The 22616-nt window shown below is 42.6% G+C and overlaps 1 protein-coding gene across 1 annotated transcript; it reads left to right on the forward strand.

The window, feature by feature from the left end:
- The first annotated feature begins 579 nt into the window (after positions 1 to 579).
- LOC121540351 (transmembrane protein 59) lies at positions 580 to 21232 on the forward strand. Its single transcript, XM_041849163.2, has 8 exons — positions 580 to 947; positions 2428 to 2533; positions 3266 to 3360; positions 5358 to 5510; positions 17049 to 17154; positions 17656 to 17776; positions 17881 to 17998; positions 19458 to 21232. The coding sequence occupies exons 1-8, from the start codon at positions 783 to 785 to the stop codon at positions 19614 to 19616; spliced, it is 1023 nt and encodes a 340-aa protein (XP_041705097.1). The 5' UTR covers positions 580 to 782; the 3' UTR covers positions 19617 to 21232.
- Positions 21233 to 22616: the final 1384 nt, after the last annotated feature.

A 22616-nucleotide genomic window follows, 5' to 3' on the forward strand; every position in this document is an offset into this window, starting at 1 on the left:
GATTAAGTTGATAACTTTACTGTGTGATTCAGACGTATAAAAATTGTTAGGCCTACATAGTTAGACCATATTAGTAGTCCTATATTATAGTATTATACAATACTAATTTAGGCTAAAAGACTGTGGGTCAATAGTAGGTTAGGGCATGCCTCATAAGCTGCACTGTGCCATCAGGTGGGCTCTCTGTATCTAAATTAGTCAATAATTGTATTGTAGGATCATTATTGCAATAATTGAATAGCCTTCTCTTATTTACAGAGGCCTTGTTACGCATTATGGGCCTCCTGTAGCTCAGTTGGTAGAGCATGACGCGTGCAACGCCAGGGTTGTGGGTTCGATTCCCACGGGGGGCCAGTATGAAAAAGGTATGCACTCACTAACTGTAAGTCGCTCTGGATAAGAGCGTCTGCTAAATGACTAAAATGTAAATAACCTTTACCTTACAGACTCGTTAAATAACAGATAGACTATATCTAAGTGAAAATAGGCTACTGTTTATTTTCTTTTCCCATGATATAGACATTCCATCATACAATGTATGAATGCTAGCAGTGGGCCTATGCAATGCAGTGAATTTGCACTGTTGAGTGCAGAGCGCACAAAGACCGTGCGCGCAGCAGCGTGAGTGTGATGGTTTTTGGAGTGACGACACCACAAAATCATAGCACAAGATTACCGAAGCAGATTGAAATCGGGTTGAAGCATCATCCATCCGAGAAGCTCAGAGTCCACTAAAAGCGCCAGTGTTCGTCCAGACGGTGGTGATCAAATCCGGCTTTGAAATGCTTCAGTTCGGCGGCAGGGTGTGCGGTGTCTCCGCTGTCGTCTCGCTGCTTCTGGCGGGGCTGGCAGCTGCGTCTTCTGATCTATTTGACAACCAACTAGGCGACATCAATTACTGCAAAAAGCAATGCCAGATTACCATCAAAAACAAAAGCCCAGCTAAAGTAAGTGATACTTGGAAACTATACGCTATATACATCATTCATGAATAGCAGAAAATAAGAATATATTAGGCTAGATATAAATGTGACAGAAAAGTATATTTACGTGCTTGAATAGCTGCCATAATAAGTGCTTACAAATTGAATACGTTATATCGAATATCGATAGACGTCCCTTTAATCTTTAAACGCTGGCAATCTCTTGTAAATGTAGCATGGCCAATGCGTAACGAAGGCCCATCATTTTACTATTTGTCATGCTTATCCTAAATCGCAACATCAGTAGGCAACGCTACCTATCTTAATTTCAAGAACTGAGTGGAAATGATCTTGGACAATTAGGCCGAAATTATCGTTCTATGACGCATTCTCACAGCTCTGGTCCTCCACTATCCATATAGCCTGGCTACTCTACCTACTTCATTAGGATTTATTTACACACATGTCTATTCATTAGATAATGCCTGGATGTTCATATTAAATTATGTCATAAAATTGTTGTGAGGGCACCGGACCAAGATGGTAGCCTATTCTCCAATACAGTCTATTGCCACTTGCATGGTTTCCTGGTTGCCTCATTGTGCGCTGAAATATTTATTTGTCCCATGAACGGCAATATGCAGGATATGTAAATAATAGCTCAATGATTACAATATCCATGTTTAAATCATCTTAAATTATGTACAATTTGAAAAATAATTGTAGCCTATTAGTAATGGATTAGTGTCTATCTCTCGGCTAGGCTATTATTTTCCCACCTACTCATCGCCTCGGCTCTGCTCAGGTGTGGTTCAGACAACATGCAGGGCGGAGCAGAGCAACAAAATGGATCACCATGAACTATGCGGAATCACCTGTTTTCAGAACACTGCACCAGCCTATAGGCCCTAATGTATGCATACTATTGGAACAGATAAACACCTTAGTGACCAATAGTGCTTGAACAGATGTTGAGCGTTTATTTTATTCATGATGGGACTATAATTGCCACTGTGGAGCACATTTACATTTACGTCATTTAGCAGACGCTCTTATCCAGAGCGACTTACAAATTGGTGCATTCACCTTATAGCCAGTGGGATAACCACATTACACACAATGAACATGGAATAACGCAGTTAATCGAAACGATTACACGCATGACACTGTAAATATGCCTGTAAAGTGTAAACCGTTGATCGTCAGACAGGGGGATCTCTTTGTCTATCACGTTCATGTGTCAGTCGCTTGGGGGCGCTGTTTAGTTCTTCTGTAGTAGAACTAGGCTTGGAGAAAACTGTGACCACGTGATTGTAATTCTTCACTCATCACAACATTCCATGGCTCCAACTCATTTGACATATCTATTCAAAAATATTAATAATTCCAATTGAATTCCCTCTATCAAATTATAAACTTGCTTAAAGTACATTGTCATGGACAATATATATATTTCTGTGTTCATAGCATATTCAGCTTCTATGTTTCTATTTTTCTCCTGAAGGACTCCATTCTGAATGCCTGTCACCGTGGTTGCCGTCTTTACTCCATCTGTCAGTTTGTGAATGGAAATGCTGGCTTCAACACCAGCAGGGATGAGTGTCAAGGAGGTAAGGTCGCCGGACTCACAGGGTGGGGTCTCAATGAAGCCAGGGCAGCCTATCACCAAAAGCAGAGGTCCTACCTATGATCCACTTTACATTTTAGTCATTTAGCAGACGCTCTTATCCAGAGCGATTTACAGTTAGTGAGTATATACATTTTCATACTGGCCCCCTGTGGGAATTGAACCCACAACCCTGGCATTGCAAGTGCCATGCTCTACCAACTGAGCTACACGGGACATGGCACAAGTAAAGGGGGGCTTTCCTCTTTTGTTCTCTATTGCTCCTCTAATGTTCCTCAACCAAGGGGGGAGGCTGCTGACATCACATTTGACCATCAGACCAATTCCTTGAATGCTCTACTCCTTGAAGTTTGCAGTTGTATTATTTTATTTTTTTACCCTTTAGTGTGTGTAATTTACTGTAGTTATACTTGGGATATCGCTTTCAACAGTAAAAGTTCAAAAGTAATGTGTGTGTGTGTGTGTGTGTGGCTCAACTGAAGCTGTGCTTGCTTATTGAAAATCCTGTGATCTGCTATCCTCCTTGGTCCAGGCAGCAGTTGCCCAAATGTTCTGATATGGATGACTGTAGGGGGGTGAATAGGGATGCAATGACAGATGCTGTGTCTTTTCTCCACCCTATCTCTCTATCTCTCTGTCCTTCTTTCTCTCCTCTGCCCTCCCATCTCTCTCTCCCTCTCTCTCTCTATCTCTCTCCCCCTTTCTCTCTCTGTAGCCTGCCAGGAAGCGTACAGCAAGCTGCTGGAGCAGGAGTCATGCAGCACCGGCTGTGCCAGCCAGCCCTCTGAACCTGAGATCAAGAGGAGGAAGGTGAGCACGGTCACTCCATAGGCATTCAGCAGGACAAACACACACACACACACACCCTCATACACCCTCATACATCCTCATACATTCACACTAGCAACAGTCATCAAAATTGTTATAAGGTTTTAAGGCCAGGCACCACACACTAATAGGGATTTTTAAAAAACTTAATCATATCACAATCAGCTTTTACCAGTTGAATGTAGACACAAATAATATACTTTTCTATATTAAAATGTTTCTGAAATATTGTATTAAAATATGCAAATTAGGCGATGTCTCATTAAATATTGTATGTGCCTATTTGCATACCACACAAATTCATTTTTATGGACACTGGATGAAGTCAGCCTAAATATTTTTGTTTCATTTTGTTAACACTCTAGAGCAGATTGTGGATGAATACTTTGTAAAATACTAAAGACATTTTTCCAAATAAAATGTTATCTAGAATAAAACATTGACAGCATATTCCCTCTGGGCAAGTCTGGAGAATATATCTAAGGATAACCACACACAATGTGGTGAATGGAGATGCTTCTGAAGCTGAGAGAAATTAGTTGGTGTGCGGGAAGAGTCTGACTTTCGGGAAATGGCAGTTAAAGACAAGTACACTGAATTTAGACTACCAAATGCCTATTTAGACCCAATTACATTGACATTTTAGTCATTTAGCAGACGCTCTTATCCAGAGCGACTTACAGGAGCAATTAGGGTTAAGTGCCTTGCTCAAGGGGATTAGAACCAGCGACCTTTCGGTTACTGGCACAACGCTCTTAACCACTAAGCTACCTGCCGCCCCTGTCAATCACCATCTCTTCAAAGTAAGTTACTAAATGTAGTCCAGTTTGTAACATTCTCTATGAAATGAGCTTTAAAATATGTGTAAATCAATGAGGTGAGCTTTGAAATTATTGATGTATGTCCATTTTAAAGTGGTTAAAATTAATAAATATTTTGATGACGGTAGTATGATAAACTAAAGAAAATATACATTTTCATCAAGATTGACATTTTTATGTTTACTTTTTGAAAATACTAATATTAATAATGGACCAAAATACCAACACATCTCAAAATTGATAGGTAGATGCAAAAATGTAATTTCAGCCTGTGGTGCCTGGCCTTAAAAACAATTCTAAATGCAACAGTTCAAATTTTTATAATCCAACAGATATTGACTGAATTATAGCACATAAAACATTTTACTGGCACGGACAAATAATGTATTGCATATATGAATAAACCAAACACTTGCGCTCTCTACACTGCCTCATTAATTACTGTCGTTGTCACTTTCTCTTGCATAATTTAACAAATGTGTCAATAGCAGGATACCCTTGGATTAAAAATCAACACGCTTGGCTCTAGTTTACACATATCTAAACATACATTACATTGTTTGCAAGATCAGACATAATATCACTATAATCCAAGTGTTCATTTTCTGAAATTGGTTTTTATTTCAGCGCATCTAATTTGTAAAAACATTTCAACTGTATTAAATTAAAACTTTTTTAAATTACACAAAAAATGAACACCCATCAAAATAAAGTTATCTTCTCTTTCTTTTAATGTAAGTGTTGAGATGGTGCGTTAAATCCCAGATGACGCTTTAGCGTTCTTATAGATTCAACGGAAAGACAATATATTCCATTGAGCCCATTTCAGCCATTACCGTGGTGTGTTTGATAGGTCATTACAAACACTTACACGGTCGTAAGGTTAACGGGAAAAAACAACAGGCACAAGCAAGAGTATGAAAGTCGCAGGAATAAAATGAAAGTAATCAATCTAGCGAGATTTAACTGACAAGTGGATTTTGCACCCCTCAAACGGCGAGGCATTTGCGTTGCTATTCACACTGTCTCTCTCTTTCACGTCCATTCTTACACAATCCCCCTTGCCCCCCATACACCTTCACACTCTCTCCTCACATGACTTTGCCTTATTAAATAAATGCACCTAAACTCAACAGTTCCACCTTTTATTACCCGCAGCTGAAGGCCATGGCCCACCGTCCCATGCCCCCCTCCGTCATAGACACCGTGTCCAGCTGGTGTAACGACATCGTCAGCTCTGCACAGAGCTTCATCTCCTCTACTTGGACCTTCTACCTGCAGGGTGACGACGGCAAGGTGCTCATCTTCCAGGTGAGACACTGTCAGGGTGCCGCAGACAGGACTCAAGTTACACAGGACTCAGTGACTCTTAGGGGTGCTGTGATTCGTTTTGGGAGTGTCTTTCACTCCAGGGTACAGCTGTAACCCAAACCTTGGGGGCTACAAAGGTCAACTTGCCTCAAACATAAGGGGGAAAGGGTGTGGGATCAGTACTGTACATATTTACTTTATCGGTGACGGCTAAGTCAAGACAGGCTGGCTGAATCTATATAGAAGGACAACAGAGATCTGTTAATCCAGTCATAGAAAGAGATGTGGTGAGACGACATGAAATGACGAAAAAAACAGTCTTCATGCGATTGTTTTTCTTTAGCCTTAGGGGTGATGGATGGATGCGTGTGGTTTATGGCAGTGACATGCAAGCAGAGGCAAGAGCAGGCTCCACAGGCTCTGATCTGGCTAGGAGGCCTGTGTTTAGTGGGCATCTGGCTGGCTGCCACCCTCTTGACAGATTGACTGGGGGAAAGAAACAGAAAAACACTAAGGCTGAGGGACAGCTGAAAGAGAAGCCAAGCCACCGCTGCAATACTAATCACTACTGCAGATGTTCAGAGTGAGTGGGTTCTATAGAGCAGAGGGTTGGGTAGGAAGCCAGGGTGTATGGACTCACTAGGAGGATCATGGTGACTCGTAGCCTTAGGTGTGATACAAAACGAACAGGAAAAAGTTGAGACCCACTGTGGTAGCAGTTTATCCACGTTATGTAGCAGTTTTAGTAAGTTCTCAAAGAGGGCCATTCAAGGCAACACAGTGCACTACTGGAGCTGAAGTGAATCGGACCAAAACAAATTGATTATCAAGTTCCTCTGACTTTGCAAGAGTTAGTGAGAGAGCCACCTTGTGGAATGAATGGCGCTTGGTCTTCATGCAGTGTTCAGTATAACATGTTTATTTGGGCCAAGGGATTTCTATTTGAATTACTTCACAGTGGAATTATTTCAGTTAATTACTTCAGTTAATCAGTCATTTGAAAAAATAAGACTTTTACTTCAGTAAGCAGCAAATGTAGGTGTATTTTGCTAGGGTGATACCCAAAACTAAGCTCAAAATAACTAAGACTCTATTTCCAAGAGTTATCTAGTCTTTAGCATACAGGGCTAATGTGGTATTGAGTCACACAAATGTCTGGAGATTGATACCTGGTCCATTACTTTTAGGATTTAGCTCAAAGGGCTAACATAGCACACAAAGACAATCTGGGTTCTATATCAATGTCGGATACCCACTCATATTTCCAAAAAGTTTGTGTATTTGGATGCAACTGTGATAAGAGCAGCTTCTCTGATTGCTCCAGGCAAGCCACCTGTGTCTGAGGGAGGCGGTCTGAGTCTCAGTCCCGCAAGCGGCAGATTCTCCCTTCCTCAGCTCCCTTTAGCTGTCTCTCAGAGTGGGCTGAGCTCCAGCTATGGGAACATCCATCCCTCTCCTGCCCACATTTGACGTGGTTAATTGGCAGCCTCCTTCTTAATCACGCTTATTCATGCCATCCCAGCCTCCCAGTGTTTCAGGAGTGCTCCTCCAAGGTAATCAGAGAAAATCAAGCGGTTTCCTCTGGGCTGAGAGGGAGTAAACACAGCCGACGCGGCCCTCTCATCACTGATTGGGGGAGAGCGCTTGTTTGGAAATGGGGTTGGAGTCTTGTTTAAATTCTTTCCGTGTCCAACATGCACACGATGCATGGTCCCCCCTTGAAGGAAACAGGGAGATATGTAAATCTATGAAATCCCCCTTCTTAAGAAGAAAGTGACCCCAAATAACCCCAAAATACCAAATAAGGGAAGGGAGATTGTTAATTTGGAAAATGATCCCTCTTCCCTGTTGCTCTCTGTGTCTCTATAGCCAGAGCACCTTTGGCATTCTGTGCCATAATGCATGACAGATGTAAATCAGGAGGAAGGCCTACGCTTACTAATGGAAAGATCTCCCCAGTCGGCAGCCAATAACTACTAACATCCTTAGATGTTCACTCTACTCTTCCTGTTGCCTTTCCCCCCAATGTTACATCTGGATTCAATGCTTTCAGTAAAAGCATTGCTATCGATAAAACTGGTTGTGAAATGACTTTGAAAATAACAATAGTGAATATCTATGACCTTTTGTAAGACCAAGCCTTATTGTCTGAGTGTACACTGAGTGTACAAAACATTAGGAACACCTGCTCTTTTCATGACATAGACTGACCAGGTGAAAGCTATGATCCCTTATTGATGTCACTTGTTAAATCCACTTCAATCAGTGTAGATGGAGGTGAGCAGACAGGTTAAAGAAGGATTTTTAAGCCTTGAGACCATTGAGACATGGATTGTGTATGTGTGCCATTCAGAGGGTGAATGGGCAAGACAACAGATGAAAGAAAACATGGAAAGTGCCTTTGAACAGGGTATGGTAGTAGGTTATTTAAGTGCCTTTGAACAGGGTATGGTAGTAGGTTATTTAAGTGCCTTTGAACAGGGTATGGTAGTAGGTTATTTAAGTGCCTTTGAACAGGGTATGGTAGTAGGTTATTTAAGTGCCTTTGAACAGGGTATGGTAGTAGGTTATTTAAGTGCCTTTGAACAGGGTATGGTAGTAGGTTATTTAAGTGCCTTTGAACAGGGTATGGTAGTAGGTGCCAAGCACACCAGTTTGCGTCAAGAACTGCAACGCTGCTGGGTTTTTCACACTCAACAGTTTCCCGTAATATCAAGAATGGTCCACCACGCAAAGGACATCCAGTTAACTTGACACAACTGTGGGAAGCATTGGAGTCAATATGGGCCAGCATCCATCCCTGTGGAATGCTTTCGACACCTTGTAGAGTCCATGCACCGACGAATTGAGGCTGTTCTGAGGGCAAAATGGGATGACATACTCACTGTATGTCATCTCAGTTAAATAACTTTTCTACTTGTTTCATTTTTTCTTTTTTGTTTGAGATTTGTTTTGACTCTTATGAACTCAAGTTCATTAACCTGTAGACTATTCAAACGCTGATTGGTAAGTTTTCTTTTCAGTTTTCATAACTATTGACTTATGTCATTAAATCTGATCTATTTTCCATCTATGAAGAGAGGAGAGGCTGATCAGATACTTTGCTTATTTGTTTTGGTGCTACAGTGAGACATTACACAACTTCTTAAAGGGTATTCCTATTGATCAGCTGAAATGTCAGAATCACTCAGCAGCAAAGAGTCTCCTCTTAACTCCAATACAAATAAAATCTAAGTTTATTGGTCGCGTACACATATTTGCAGATGTTATCGCAGGTGCAGCAAATGCTTGTGTTTCTAGCTCCAACAGTGCTGTAATAACTAGCAATAAAAACAACAATACACAAATAATCCAGAAAAATACAAAATATGTTATATAGGAAGAGCCATGACTAGAATACAGTATATTCATATAAAGTGGGTGAAACAGTATGTAAACATTATTAAAGTGACAAGTGTTCAATGACTCTATGTACATAGGGCAGCAGTCTCTAAGGTGCCGGGTAGAGTACCGGGTGGTAGCCGGCTAGAACTGTTCAGGGCAGGATACTGGGTGGAGGCTGGCTAGTGGTGACTGTTTAACAGGCTGATGGCCTGGAGATAGAAGCTGGTTCTCAGTCTCTCGGTCCCAGCTTTGATGCACCTGTACTGTCTCCACCTTCTAGATGGTAGTGGGGTGAACAGGCCGTGGCTCGGGTGGCTGAGGTCCTTGATGATCTTCTTGGCCTTCCTGTGACACCGAGTGCTGTAGATGTCCTGGAGGGCAGGCAGTGTCAAATTAAATCAAATCAAATCAAATCAAATCTTATTTGTCACATGCGCCAAATACAACTTGTGTAGACCTTACAGTGAAATGCTTGCTTATGAGCCCTTCCCTACGATGCAGAGTTTAAAAATAATAATAGTAACACAATAATGGAATAAAATAAAATACACAATAATGGAGCTATATACCAGGAGGACCAGTTCCAGATCAATGTGCAGAGGTACAAGGTATTTGAGGTAGATATCACAGGAGGCTGCTGAGGGGAGAACGGCTCATAATAATGGCTGGAACAGAGCAAATGGAATGGCATCAAACACCTGGAAACCACGTGTTTGATGTATTTGATACCATTCCCCCCATTCCGCTCCAGTCATTACCACAAGCCCGTTCTCCCCAATGAAGGTGTCACCAACCTCCTGTGGTAGATACAGTGTATGTACATGAAGGCAGGGTACAGTGACTAGGCATCAGGATAGATATAATAAGAGTAACATAAAGAAGAGAGTAGCAGCAGCAAATGATGAGTGTAAAAGTGTGTGTGTGTGTGTAATGTGGATGTGTTGTGTCGGTGTGTGTGTTATGTGTGTGGGTGTGGGTATGTAGTGTATGTGAATGTGTGTGGGTTTTGTGTGGGAGTGTAAATGTAGTGTGTGTGAGTGAGTGTGCGTATATGGTGTGTATATATAGTCTAGTGCAGGGCTCTCCAACCCTGTTCCTGGAGAGCTACCATCCTGTAAATTTTCGCTACAACCCTAATCTAGCACACCTGATTCTAATAATTAGCTGGTTGATAAGTTGAATCAGGTTAGTTACAGCTGAGGATGGAGCGAAAACCTACAGGAGGGTAGCTCTCCAGAAACAGGGTTGGATAGCCCTGCTTTAGTGAGTGAGTGTGTGTAGGGTCAGTGCAAGATAGCTGCACTGACTTACTCTAATTCTGGTACCATTAATTGACTATTTATAGCAGTCTGGCTATTTAGTAGTCTTATGGCTTGGGGGTAGAAGCTGTCTCGGGGCCAGACAGTAGCAGTGGTGCATCTGCAGAAGTTTGTGAGGGTTTTAGGGGCCAAGCCAAATTTCTTCAGCCTCCTGAGGTTGAAGAGGAGCTGTTACGCCTTCTTCACCACGCTGTCTGTCTGAAGGGACCATTTCAGGTTGTCAGTGATGTGCACACCTAGGAACTTGGGAGCTTTTGACCGTCTCCACTGCGGCCCCATCGATGTGGATGGGGGCGTGCTCTCTCTGCTGTCTCCTGTAGTCCACGATTAGCTCCTTCGTTTTATTGACATTGAGGGAGAGGTTATGAAGAAGCCATATATTGACGTCCTCAGAACCTTTTCAAATGTTCGAAATCGACTGCTCTTTCTTGTGACCAGTCTGGTCAGCAAACTTGATGATTGAGTTGGAGATGTGCATGGCCACGCAGTCATGGGTGAACAGGTAGTATAGGAGGGAGCTGAGCAGCACGCACCCCTGTGGGGCCCCCGTGTTGAGGATCAGCGAGGTGGAGGTGTTGTTACCTACCTTCACCACTTGGGGTCAGCCCGTCAGGAAGTCCAGGACCCAGTTGCACAGGGAGGGGTTCAGACTGAAGGCTGAGCTGTAGTCGATGAACAGCATTCTTACATAGGGCAGTGTGCAGTGCAATGGTGACTGCGTCGTCCGCGGATCTGTTGGAGCGATATGCGAATTGTAGTGGGTCTAGGGTGTCGGGTAAGGTGGAGATGATATAGTCCTTCACTAGCCTCTCAAAGCACTTCATGATGACAGAAGTGAATGCTACGAGGCGATAGTCATTTAGTTCTGTTACCTTCGCTTTCTTGGGTACAGGAACAATGGTGAACATCTTTAAGCAAGTGGGGACAACAGACTGGGATATGGAGAGATTGAATATGTCCGTAAACACTTCAGCCAGCTGGTCTGCACATGCTCTGAGGACGTGGCTTGGGATGCCTTCTGGGCTGGCAGCCTTACTGGATCATTGCCCTCCCCCGCCTTTCCTTCGGCAAAACAGATCACGCCTCCATTCTGCTCCTCCCCACCTATAGGCAGAAACTTAAACAGGAAGCTCCTGTGGTAAGGACTGTTCAACGTTGGTCTGACCAATCGGAATCTATGCTTCAAGATTGTTTTCATCATGCTGACTGGGAAATGTTCCGGGTCGTCTCTGAGAATAGTATCGACGGAGACAGGTTGGTTGTTTAGCAACAAAACCGACGCGTGTGCAACTATGGGGCAAAACAGACGCCGTTGGCTTAGATTGTTGACAACATGTAAACTACACTGAACAAAAATATAAACGCAACATGTAAAGTGTTGGTACCATGTTTCATGAACTTAAATAGAAGATCCCAGAACGTTTCCATACGCACAAAAAGCTTATTTCGCTCAAATTTTATGCATAAATGTGTTTACTTCCCTGTTAGTGAGCATTTCTCCTTTGCCAAGATAATCCATCCACCTGACAGTTGTGGCATATCAAGAAGCTGATTAAACAGCATGATCATTACACAGGTGCACCTTATGCTGGGGACAAAAGGCTGCTCTAAAATGTGCAGTTTTATCACACAACACAATGCTACAGATGTCTCAAGTTTTGAGGGCGTGTGCAATTGGCATGCTGACTGCAGGAACGTCCACCAAAGCTGTTGCCAGAGAATCAAATGTTAATTTCTTTACCATAAGCCACCATCAACGTTGTTTTTAAAGAATTTGGCAGTACGTCCTACCGGCCTCACAACCGCAGGCCACGTGTAACCACGCCAGCCTAGGACCTCCACATCTGGCTTCTTCACCTGCGGGATCATCTGAGACCAGCCACCCTGACAGCTGATGAAACTGTGCATTTGCACAACCGAAGAATTTCTGCACAAACTGTCAGACACTGTCTCAGGGAAGCTCATCTGCATGCTCGTCGTCCACACCAGGGTCTTGACCTGACTGCAGTTAGGCGTCGTAACTGACTTTAGTGGGCAAATGCTCACCTTCGATGGCTACTGGCACGCTGGAAAAGTGTCCTCTTCACGGATGAATCCTTGTTTCAACTGTACCAGGCAGATGGCGTATGGCGTCATGTGGGGCGAGCGGTTTGCTGATGTGAACGGTGTGAACATAGTGCCCCATGGTGGCAGTGGGATTATGGTATGGGCAGGCATCGATGGCAATTCTAATGCACAGAAATACCGTGACAAGATCCTGAGGCCCATTGTCGTGCCATTCATCTGCCGCCATCACCTCATGTTTCAGCATGATAATGCAAAGCCCCATGTCGCAAGGATCTGTACACAATTCCTGGATGCTGAAAATGTCCCAGTTCTTCCATGGCCTGCATACTCACCAGACATGTCACCAATTGAGCATGTTTGGGATGCTCTGGATGGATGTGTATGACAGCGTGTTTCAATTCCCGCCAATATCCAGCAACTTCGCACAGCCATTGTAGAGGAGTGGGTCAACATTCCACAGGCCACAATCAATGCGAAGGAGATGTGTTGCGCTGCATGACGCAAATGGTGGTCACACTGACTGGTTTTCTGATCCACGCCCCTACCTTTTTTAAAGGTGTCTAACAGATGCATATCTGTATTCCCAGTCATGTGAAATCCATAGATTAGGGCCTAATGTATTTATTTCAATTGACTGCTTTCCTTACATGAACTTTAACTCAGTAAAATCTTTGGAATTGTTGCATGTTGTGTTTCTATTTTTGTTAAGTATCTATTTCGTCTCCAATGTTTATTGAAAACATAAAGACATTTGTACAATGAGTACTTGTTGTCTCAAATACATAGTTACAGTTGTTGGTTAGCGAGCGAGCGAATTTTTGCCATATTAGCATTGACATGAAATCAGTCAAAACACCTCAAAACAAGATGAAACTAGCTGAAACAAGTAACTTACGATTCACCACATGGCAGTTTCTTGTCATTGTTGCTAGCTATCTGGCATCCAGAATCACAACAACTCACTGACTTTTGCCCAATTGAAAGTGCGCAACGTTTTTGTGACGTTGTCAGCTAGCCCATCTATACACTGACTCGTAACTGGGTTTATCAGGAATTGCATAGAGGATGTTGTTCCCACTGTGGCGATTAGAATTTATCAAAACCAAAAACCGTGGATAGATGGCAGCATTCGTGCAAAACTGAAATTGCGAATCACCGCATTTAACCATGGCAAGGTGACTGGGAACATGGAAGTGCAGACCAGCTACGACCTCTGTACGGCAATCAAAGAGGCAAAACCACAGTACAGGGACAAAGTGGAGTCACCATTCAACGGCTCAGACACGAGACGTACACTACCGTTCAAAAGTTTGGGGTCACTTAGAAATGTCCTTGTTTTCGAAAGAAAAGCAATTTTTTTGTCCATTAAAATAACATCAAATTGATCAGAAATACAGTGTAGACATTGTTAAAGTTGTAAATGGCTATTGTAGCTGGAAACGGCTGATTTTTAATGGAATATCTACAAAAAAGTATTTAGTCAGCCACCAATTGTGCATGTTCTCCCACTTAAAAAGATGAGAGAGGCCTGTAATTTTCATCATAGGTACACGTCAACTATGACAGACAAAATGAGATTATTTTTTCCAGAAAATCACATTGTTGGATTTTTAATGAATTTATTTGCAAATTATGGTGGAAAATAAGTATTTGGTCAATAACAAAAGTTTCTCAATACTTTGTTATATACCCTTTGTTGGCAATGACACAGGTCAAACGTTTTCTGTAAGTCTTCACAAGGTTTTCACACACTGTTGCTGGTATTTTGGCCCATTCCTCCATGCAGATCTCCTCTAGAGCAGTGATGTTTTGGGGCTGTCGCTGGGCAACACGGACTTTCAACTCCCTCCAAAGATTTTCTATGGGGTTGAGATCTGGAGACTGGCTAGGCCACTCCAGGACCTTGAAATGCTTCTTACGAAGCAACTCCTTCGTTGCCTGAGCGGTGTGTTTGGGATCATTGTCATGCTGAAAGACCCAGCCACGTTTCATCTTCAATGCCCTTGCTGATGGAAGGAGGTTTTCACTCAAAATCTCACGATACATGGCCCCATTCATTCTTTCCTTTACACGGATCAGTCGTCCTGGTCCCTTTGCAGAGAAACAGCCCCAAAGCATGATGTTTCCACCCCCATGCTTCACAGTAGGTATGGTGTTCTTTGGATGCAACTCAGCATTCTTTGTCCTCCAAACACGACGAGTTGAGTTTTTACAAAAAAGTTATATTTTGGTTTCATCTGACCATATGACATTCTCCCAATCCTCTTCTGGATCATCCAAATGCACTCTAGCAAACTTCAGACGGGCCTGGACATGTACTGGCTTAAGCAGGGGGACACGTCTGGCACTGCAGGATTTGAGTCCCTGGCGGCGTAGTGTGTTACTCATGGTAGGCTTTGTTACTTTGGTCCCAGCTCTCTGCAGGCCATTTACTAGGTCCCCCCGTGTGGTTCTGGGATTTTTGCTCACCGTTCTTGTGATCATTTTGACCCCACGGGGTGAGATCTTGCGTGGAGCCCCAGATCGAGGGAGATTATCAGTGATCTTGTATGTCTTCCATTTCCTAATAATTGCTCCCACAGTTGATTTCTTCAAACCAAGCTGCTTACCTATTGCAGATTCAGTCTTCCCAGCCTGGTGCAGGTCTACAATTTTGTTTCTGGTGTCCTTTGACAGCTCTTTGGTCTTGGCCATAGTGGAGTTTGGAGTGTGACTGTTTGAGGTTGTGGACAGGTGTCTTTTATACTGATAACAAGTTCAAACAGGTGCCATTAATACAGGTAACGAGTGGAGGACAGAGGAGCCTCTTAAAGAAGAAGTTACAGGTCTGTGAGAGCCAGAAATCGTGCTTGTTTGTAGGTGACCAAATACTTATTTTCCACCATAATTTGCAAATAAATTCATTAAAAATCCTACAATGTGATTTTCTGGATTTTTTTCTTCTCAATTTGTCTGTCATAGTTGACGTGTACCTATGATGAAAATTACAGGCCTCTCTCATCTTTTTAAGTGGGAGAACTTGCACAATTGGTGGCTGACTAAATACTTTTTTCATTTTACATTTTACATTTTAGTCATTTAGCAGACGCTCTTATCCAGAGCGACTTACATGAGCAATTAGGGTTAAGTGCCTTGCTTAAGGGCACATCGACAGATTTTTCACCTAGTCGGCTCGGGGATTAGAACCAGCGACCTTTCGGTTACTGGCACAACGCTCTTACCCACTAAGCTACCTTCCCCCACTGTACATAGGCGTACAGAGGCCCATTATCAGCAACCATCAGTCCTGTGTTCCAATGGCACGTTGTGTTTGCTAATCCAAGTTTATCATTTTAAAAGGCTAATTGATCATTAGAAAACCCTTTTGCAATTATGTTAGCAGAGTTGAAAACTGGCCTTCTTGAGACTAGTTGAGTATCTGGAGCATCAGCAATTGTGGGTTCGATTACAGGATCAAAATGGCCAGAAACAAAGAACTTTCTTCTGAAACTCGTCAGTCTGTTCTTGTTCTGAGAAATGAAGGCTATTCCATGCGAGAAATTGCCAAGAAACTCAAGATCTCGTACAACGCTGTGTACTACTCCCTTCACAGAACAGCGCCAACTGGCTCTAACCAGAATAGAAAGAGGAATGGGAGGCCCCAGTGCACAACTGAGCAAGAGGACATATACATTAGAGTGTCAAGTTTGAGAAACAGACGCCTCACAGGTCCTCAACTGGCAGCTTCATTAAATAGTATCCGCAAAACACCAATCTCAACGTCAACAGTGAAGAGGCGACTCCGAGATGCTGACCTAGGCAGGGATTCCAGACAATCACGGATTCTAAAGGGAAAGCCAGACACAGACGCTTCGCTCCTGGACGAGCTAAACACCTTTTCGTCCGTTTAGAAGAAAACAACATCGATCCGCTTGCAGTCCTCCTGCTGCTGAGAGCACTGAGCGCTGATGCTGCCTCCGTCTTGTTGTTGGGAAAGGTTCAGTAGAGGGTAACCGAAATCCTATTTTAATGAGTTCTCCAGGGTAAGCCAGAAACACAGTCTCCATAATGAAAGGCACAATAATGCCTCTGCTGACAGAGCTGTGTCTCTGTGTGTGTGTGTGTGCGCGCACCTGCCCACCAGCTTGTGTGTTTGTTTGTGTATACACACAGGGATTAAGTCTGTCTTCACAGAAGTGATGCACGTTTGCTCACGTACTGTAGGACACACTGTTTTTAAGGCCTCTTTTCAGACACTTTCTCCAGTCAAGTGGCCTTTTCACTCCCCTCAGAGAGGGTGGATGGTGGTGCTCTTGAGCAGCCAGCCGGACAGACTCCGCAATGGGCAACAAGGGTGTCCTTTAATGAATCCATAATATCTGCTCTATAGAATCTACACCTGAACTGCCATTATAAGGTGTGAATAGGTGATTACATTTTTGTACTGTTTGGTAGTTTGGATGTCCATCTGTCTTCATTTTACAGATGGCTGAGGTATACAGTGCCTGGCTTTTGCAACAGAACACGTTATGTGAAAATACAATGTTCTCCTATAATGAGCGAGTCCTCTTTTTGTTTGAGTTAATTTGGCAGTATTCTCTATACCTAAGTCTGCAGTTATGTCTATTTCTCTCTGTCGTGTTTAGCTGTTCATTGAGTATTCTTAGTCCAGCCTTCATTATGGTTTAACCTCACTGTGTTAAACAGATCATTTTCTGTCACTTTCTCAGTGAAATTGCTGCAGGTAATTACTAGTTCCTGAATTGACTTTGTTTGTTGTTCCTCCCAGAGCCAGCCGGAGATCGAGTACACTCTGCCGGAGATGCAGGCTCCCCGCTCCAATGTGGCAGACAAGCCCTGGCCACAGATCCACTCCCACACACAGAGACCCCATGGTGAGACCCCATGGTGGCATGCAGCTCTGTCACACACTGAGACCCATAATGTACAAAACATCATAAGACCTGTAGGACAGGGTTCCCCAACTGGCGGCCTGCGGGCCGAATTTGGCCCGCGGGTGAATTTATTTGTTTTATTTGCAAAAACAAAACACTTCATTGTTGGACATAAAAGACTGTCAAAACACCAGGAAATCAGCTCCAAGTGATTTTAATTTTGGAGATCTGTTCTCAAGTATTCCCACACATAATAGAGAGACATATGTGATCATATCCCAATGTAATCAAGGTTTGAAATGAATACGTTTTTGTCAAATACTATATCCGTTTGTGCTTCTTGTGGTCAATTTGCGGTGTTCAAATTATCTGTAAATAGTATACAATGCATTAAAGGAGGATTACATTGAATTGATTATGCTTTATTGATCTCCAGAGGGGTGAAATTAGATTACACTTCCTCTCAAGTTCAATTGCTCATTAGTGTTCACCTCTGTGTAGGTGTGAAAGGACATGGGGAGAAGGGAGCAGCCAAGGCAGGAGGCAAGGGCAAGCACCCAGCAGTCCAGCAACATACGGAAGACCCAACCGCTGAGCATGACTTCCTGGGATGCATGTCAAGGTGAAGAGATATTGTACAAGAACAGTCATCTGCCCAAATCAACCCATTTGGGCCCTCTGAGTTGTATTACCTGTATCATCACCTAACCCTCCCCTTTCTCTCAGGCGCTCTGGGCTGCCTCGTTGGATCCTGGCTGCCTGTCTCTTCCTGTCCATCATGGTGATGTTGTGGCTGAGCTGTGCCAGCCTTGTCACTGCACCAGAACAGCACATCAAAACACAGGTAAACACAGCACCAGAACAGCAACAGGAATGTGAGTCATAATTGGCAATCTCTGTCTTTTAGATTAAAAACAGCTAACTGTCAATGTTACAGTACTTCATTCTCACTTTGTTAGATTAAAGTGATGCTCCAGAGCTTTTGTAGTTTTGAAAGTAGTGCTCATGAGCCAAAACGGGTCCCCGAAAATTCTGCACAATTGATTCATATTCAGATTGAGTGTTTAATAGTCACATGTACAGGGTTGCAGGTGTGATTGCAGGGTACAGTGAAAATCTTGGGCTCCGAGCTCCAACATGCAGGACTAAGTCAAATAAAATAATGAAACTAAAGAAATAGCACTACATACATCATAACTGTAGCAGTGATGAATAAATAAATGTCCATTGGGGTGGAGGCAGAGTAAAGACTGTTGAGGGGGTGTGGGGGTTAAACATAGGGGGAGCAGCATGACCATTGAGGGGGTTTGGGGACCAAGTGAAATGAAAACTATACAAATTATTATACAAAATAATATACATATTAACAACTGTAACAGTGATGAATGTCATTGGGGTGGGGGCAGAATAAAAGTCAGTTGGGGGGTGCAGGGAAAATGTCCCTAGGGGGAGCAGCAGGTAAGGTAAGTGACTGTTGAGTGGGTTTGGGGGGAAATGTCCATAGGGGGAATGGGGGGGGGGGGGTCCATAAGTGGAGTAGCAGGGGGAGGGGGGAGTAGGTAGCTGACTAGTGGTGGCTATTCTGCAGCCTGATGGTCTGAGGGTTTTGCCATGATGCTCCTTTCCTGCCCGCGTCTGAGTGATTGAAGCGTGGAGAACAGGGCATGGCTTGGATGGCTGGGGTCCCTGATGATCTTCTTGGCCTTCCTGCAACACCTGGTGTTGTATGTGTCCTGTAGGGCAGGCAGTGTGCACCCAATGCTGCGTTTGACTGCACATATCACCCTCTGAAGCGCCTTGCGTCCGCAGCGATGGAGTTGCCATACCAGGCTGTGATGCAGCCCGACAGTATGCTATCAATGGTGCTCCTGTAGAACACTGTGATATAACACTGTGAGGGCCCTCAGGGACAGGACTAATTTCTTTAGCATCCTGAGGTTGTAGAGTCGCTATCGTGCCTTCGTCACCACGGTGTCCATGTGGTTAGACCATTTCAGCTTCTCTGTGATGTGTACACCGAGGAATTTGAAGTTATTGACCGTCTCCACGGTCGGCCCCGTTGATGAGGATGGAGGCAGGCCAGCCTGTACTACATCATCCATTTCGTATGATATGTTATGTCTTGCAAAAAAAAGAGCAATTTGTATGATATGTTAGTGCTTAAGGTCCCGGACCTCATCTTTAATTGTTAACTCACTCAAGTGTTATCTTAGTTAACATGTGTTTGCATGAGAGGGAATTACTCCTAGAGACAATGGGAACATTTCTATCGATTTGAATGAATAACGGATTCCTTTTTGCAGCTGAGCATCAACGGAGACAAGGAGTTTCTGGATGACGTCCAGAAGGTCAACCCCTACCATCTGACCCCTGTGATTGCTGTAGCCATCGACCAACCAGAGGAGAGCGAGGAGGCGGGACCACTGCCAGTGAAGGTTGACATCAACAAGACATCTCTCTAGGGGACCAATGGGAGTGGATCACTGCTTTCTGGGGTAACCATTTCATAAAACCTCCCTCAGTAAAAGAGGGAGAACAGAAACACACCAACACACACACAATATTTTTTATACATGCATGGCACCATCCCTTCACAACAGGTTTGTCCCATCTTTCTCTAACGAGTCTGCCCATCAGATGTTAGCCTGTTGTGCTTGTCTGTGCAGAATACAGATTTGCTAGATTCATACTGTCCATTGTTAAACGACACTAAGAGCTTGGAGATCAAGTTGTCACCACCTTCTTGTACCTATCATTTTATACTTGACAATGCAATTGCTTAAGGCTTATTTAATGGACAGTTTAACTATTAAATGTAACTACTTAGATCTGTCTGTGAGAGAGTCAAGGAGAACATGTGAATGAGTGCTGAAAGCTTTTCAAGCTTTTGATGTACAAGGGGAAAAGAGAAAGGACACACACAAGGGATTGAAATTGAAGGTGAATAACTGTTTTCCTCATGCTCTTACATACTGGAATTAATTGGTGACTTGCAGAGAGAGAAAAGCAATTGAGATGTTCAAAATGCTTTGAAAGGTATCTTGTGAACGCTGCAGGAGACAATAGCTACCAGTGTTCACCTTTGATGCTGTGTTTGATGTGTTTGAGTATGACTGATGTCAACTGTGAGAAGCAAATATACATTATAGGTCTCATTTTCCTGAATGAAAGAGAATTCTCAGATCAGATGAAACACCTAATTTCATTGAATTCGGACATTTGGCAGACAAAGGAATTGTGCTCAAATTATGTTGGCTGGGACACCCACAGCTAACTGTGTGTGTGTGTTTGAGGAAAATCAAATGAGTGCTTGCTGTATTTATTTATTTATTTATTTATTTATGCCTTTGTGTATTTATTCAGAACCAATAACATAAGGTACCTGTTCGATAGTGTAATTGAAGTGCCATGTAAATGCTCATCTATCCAAATCTATCCTATTGTTATGACTGTAATAAAACATTGTACCCCTTTTTCCCAGATTTGAAAAGAGACTAATATTAAGACTAATATTATTGTTATTACTGTATCTCTTCAAGGGTTAGGCCTATTAACTCTGAAATGTTTCATGCACTTTCTAATAGTAGACGGTTCTGTATTCTATACGAGCACATAATGAAGGGATGACCAATGTGATGCGCAATGCAAAGCTTTTAGAATAGACCTTTGTTATCGAGTTACACAGTCAATGAGATTTCAGTTCTCCTCAGTGATGTTGATGTCCAGTTAAGCTATTTTTTCATTTTGCCTAGTCACAGTGCATGCTAGTATGCTACAACACATTACATTAAACCACCCATCTCAGTAGCAGGAAACTAATGTAGACTTGTGATTTTTGTGTTTCTTATTTAAATGTTGAATAGAATGTTATGATAATAATCTCATGATTTAAGTTAGGGAAAGAAACCAGATGGATATATCTATAAGCCATTCAATATCAGTCCTGGTTCAAGTGAAAGTTACAGCTTCATGTAGGAAGTGATAGGAGTTTCAAACTGTAATGGTTCCTTCTTATCTATTTGTTTTCAATGAAATGAAATATGACATGATGAATAAAGTGTTTTCATGTTAAACGTAATGGAGATTACTTTGTGGGTTTTATGTCAGTACACATACAGTACATGTATCTCATCTATGCATGATCTATTATGGAATGCGTTGTACTGGTAGTTCCATGAAGATTTAAGACGTTCTTATACCATATTAATGTAAGAATTATCTTTCCACTTTCTTCCATAGATTCAAATTGTTCATTAAGGATATTACATATCAACAAGATATCACTATAATCACATACTTGTACATCATACACGACTAGTATTTTCGATTTGTCAATTCACTATTGTTCTTTTTTGGTTGTAAAAACCTACAAAACTTTTAATGTACAAGATCTCCCCAGACTGTCACTGTGTCTGTGTGTTATTTCAGTCTCTGCACTCCCATGAGAGACATTTCAGTTGCAGGGAGTGAGGGAGCCCTACCAAATGCATCTGGAACTCATTAGAAACCCTTCTGTCCAGACAAAAGACACACACAGCGCTGGGTGTCTGAAATGTTTTTCCCACTCTCTTTGCTGTGTGTGTAAACGGTCAACTTATTGAGTTTTTTATAGCTTGTTCTCAGGGATGCTAATTCAGAGTAAACTCCAAATTATTATAAATATAATATGCCATTTAGCAGATGCTTTTATTCAAAGCGACGTACAGTCATGCTTGCATCCTTTTTTTTTTTTTTTTTTTTTTTTTGTATGGGTGGTCCCGGGGATCGAACCCACTACCTTGGCGTTACAAGCGCTGTGCTCTACCAGCTGAGCTACAGAGGACCACATAATTATCATTACACACTTATGAATATGTATGCACTCACTAACTGTAAGTCGCTCTGGATAAGAGCCTCTGCTAAATGACTAAAATGTAAAATGTTATGAATGAATGGGTGGAAAATCGAGAGGCAATTGGCATTTCTATCCACATGGTGGCGCTAAAGCTCCTTACTGGTTTCATTGTGTCTGTTTAGCTGTTCTTGCCTTGTGGCTCCTGATTCAGATGATACTGCCTGTACGCTGTCTAATTATGTAATTAAATCTCCACTGGGTTATATTCATACATCATGTTTTGTTGTCTGACTTGTAATATCTGAGAGGTTATGATTTTCCTGTGAGAATTTCAAACCTGTCTTTTACTGTGGTCAGGGCCTGATTTGTGGGTTTGATTAGCCTACTGAATGTAGATGTTGGGCAAATTTTGACTTTAGAAATGCACTCCATCTCATATTCTACTATGAATATTGGACTTTTCCACAAATATTTGAATTCATTTGGTGTAGAATGCAGCCAACACCTAAATGACAGTGCCCTATGTGAGCTACTGGCCACTGGACAAGTTTGGATGGCCTTTTATTTTTGCTTTGACAGCATTATATGTTTCAATTTATGGTGTGAATTTGGCCCTCCTCTGTTCTGG

The sequence above is a fragment of the Coregonus clupeaformis genome, unplaced genomic scaffold (genome assembly GCF_020615455.1).
Source record: "Coregonus clupeaformis isolate EN_2021a unplaced genomic scaffold, ASM2061545v1 scaf0068, whole genome shotgun sequence".
Lineage (NCBI taxonomy): Eukaryota > Metazoa > Chordata > Actinopteri > Salmoniformes > Salmonidae > Coregonus > Coregonus clupeaformis.

What these genes read in the sequence shown, in the direction of transcription:
- LOC121540351 (XM_041849163.2), top strand. Translation starts at nt 783, where the DNA reads ATGCTTCAGTTCGGCGGCAGGGTGTGCGGTGTCTCCGCTGTCGTCTCG. An exon ending in CTGAGATCAAGAGGAGGAAG is followed by an intron (nt 3,361 to 5,357) that starts GTGAGCACGGTC and finishes TATTACCCGCAG; the next exon opens with CTGAAGGCCATGGCCCACCG. An exon ending in AACAGCACATCAAAACACAG is followed by an intron (nt 17,999 to 19,457) that starts GTAAACACAGCA and finishes TCCTTTTTGCAG; the next exon opens with CTGAGCATCAACGGAGACAA.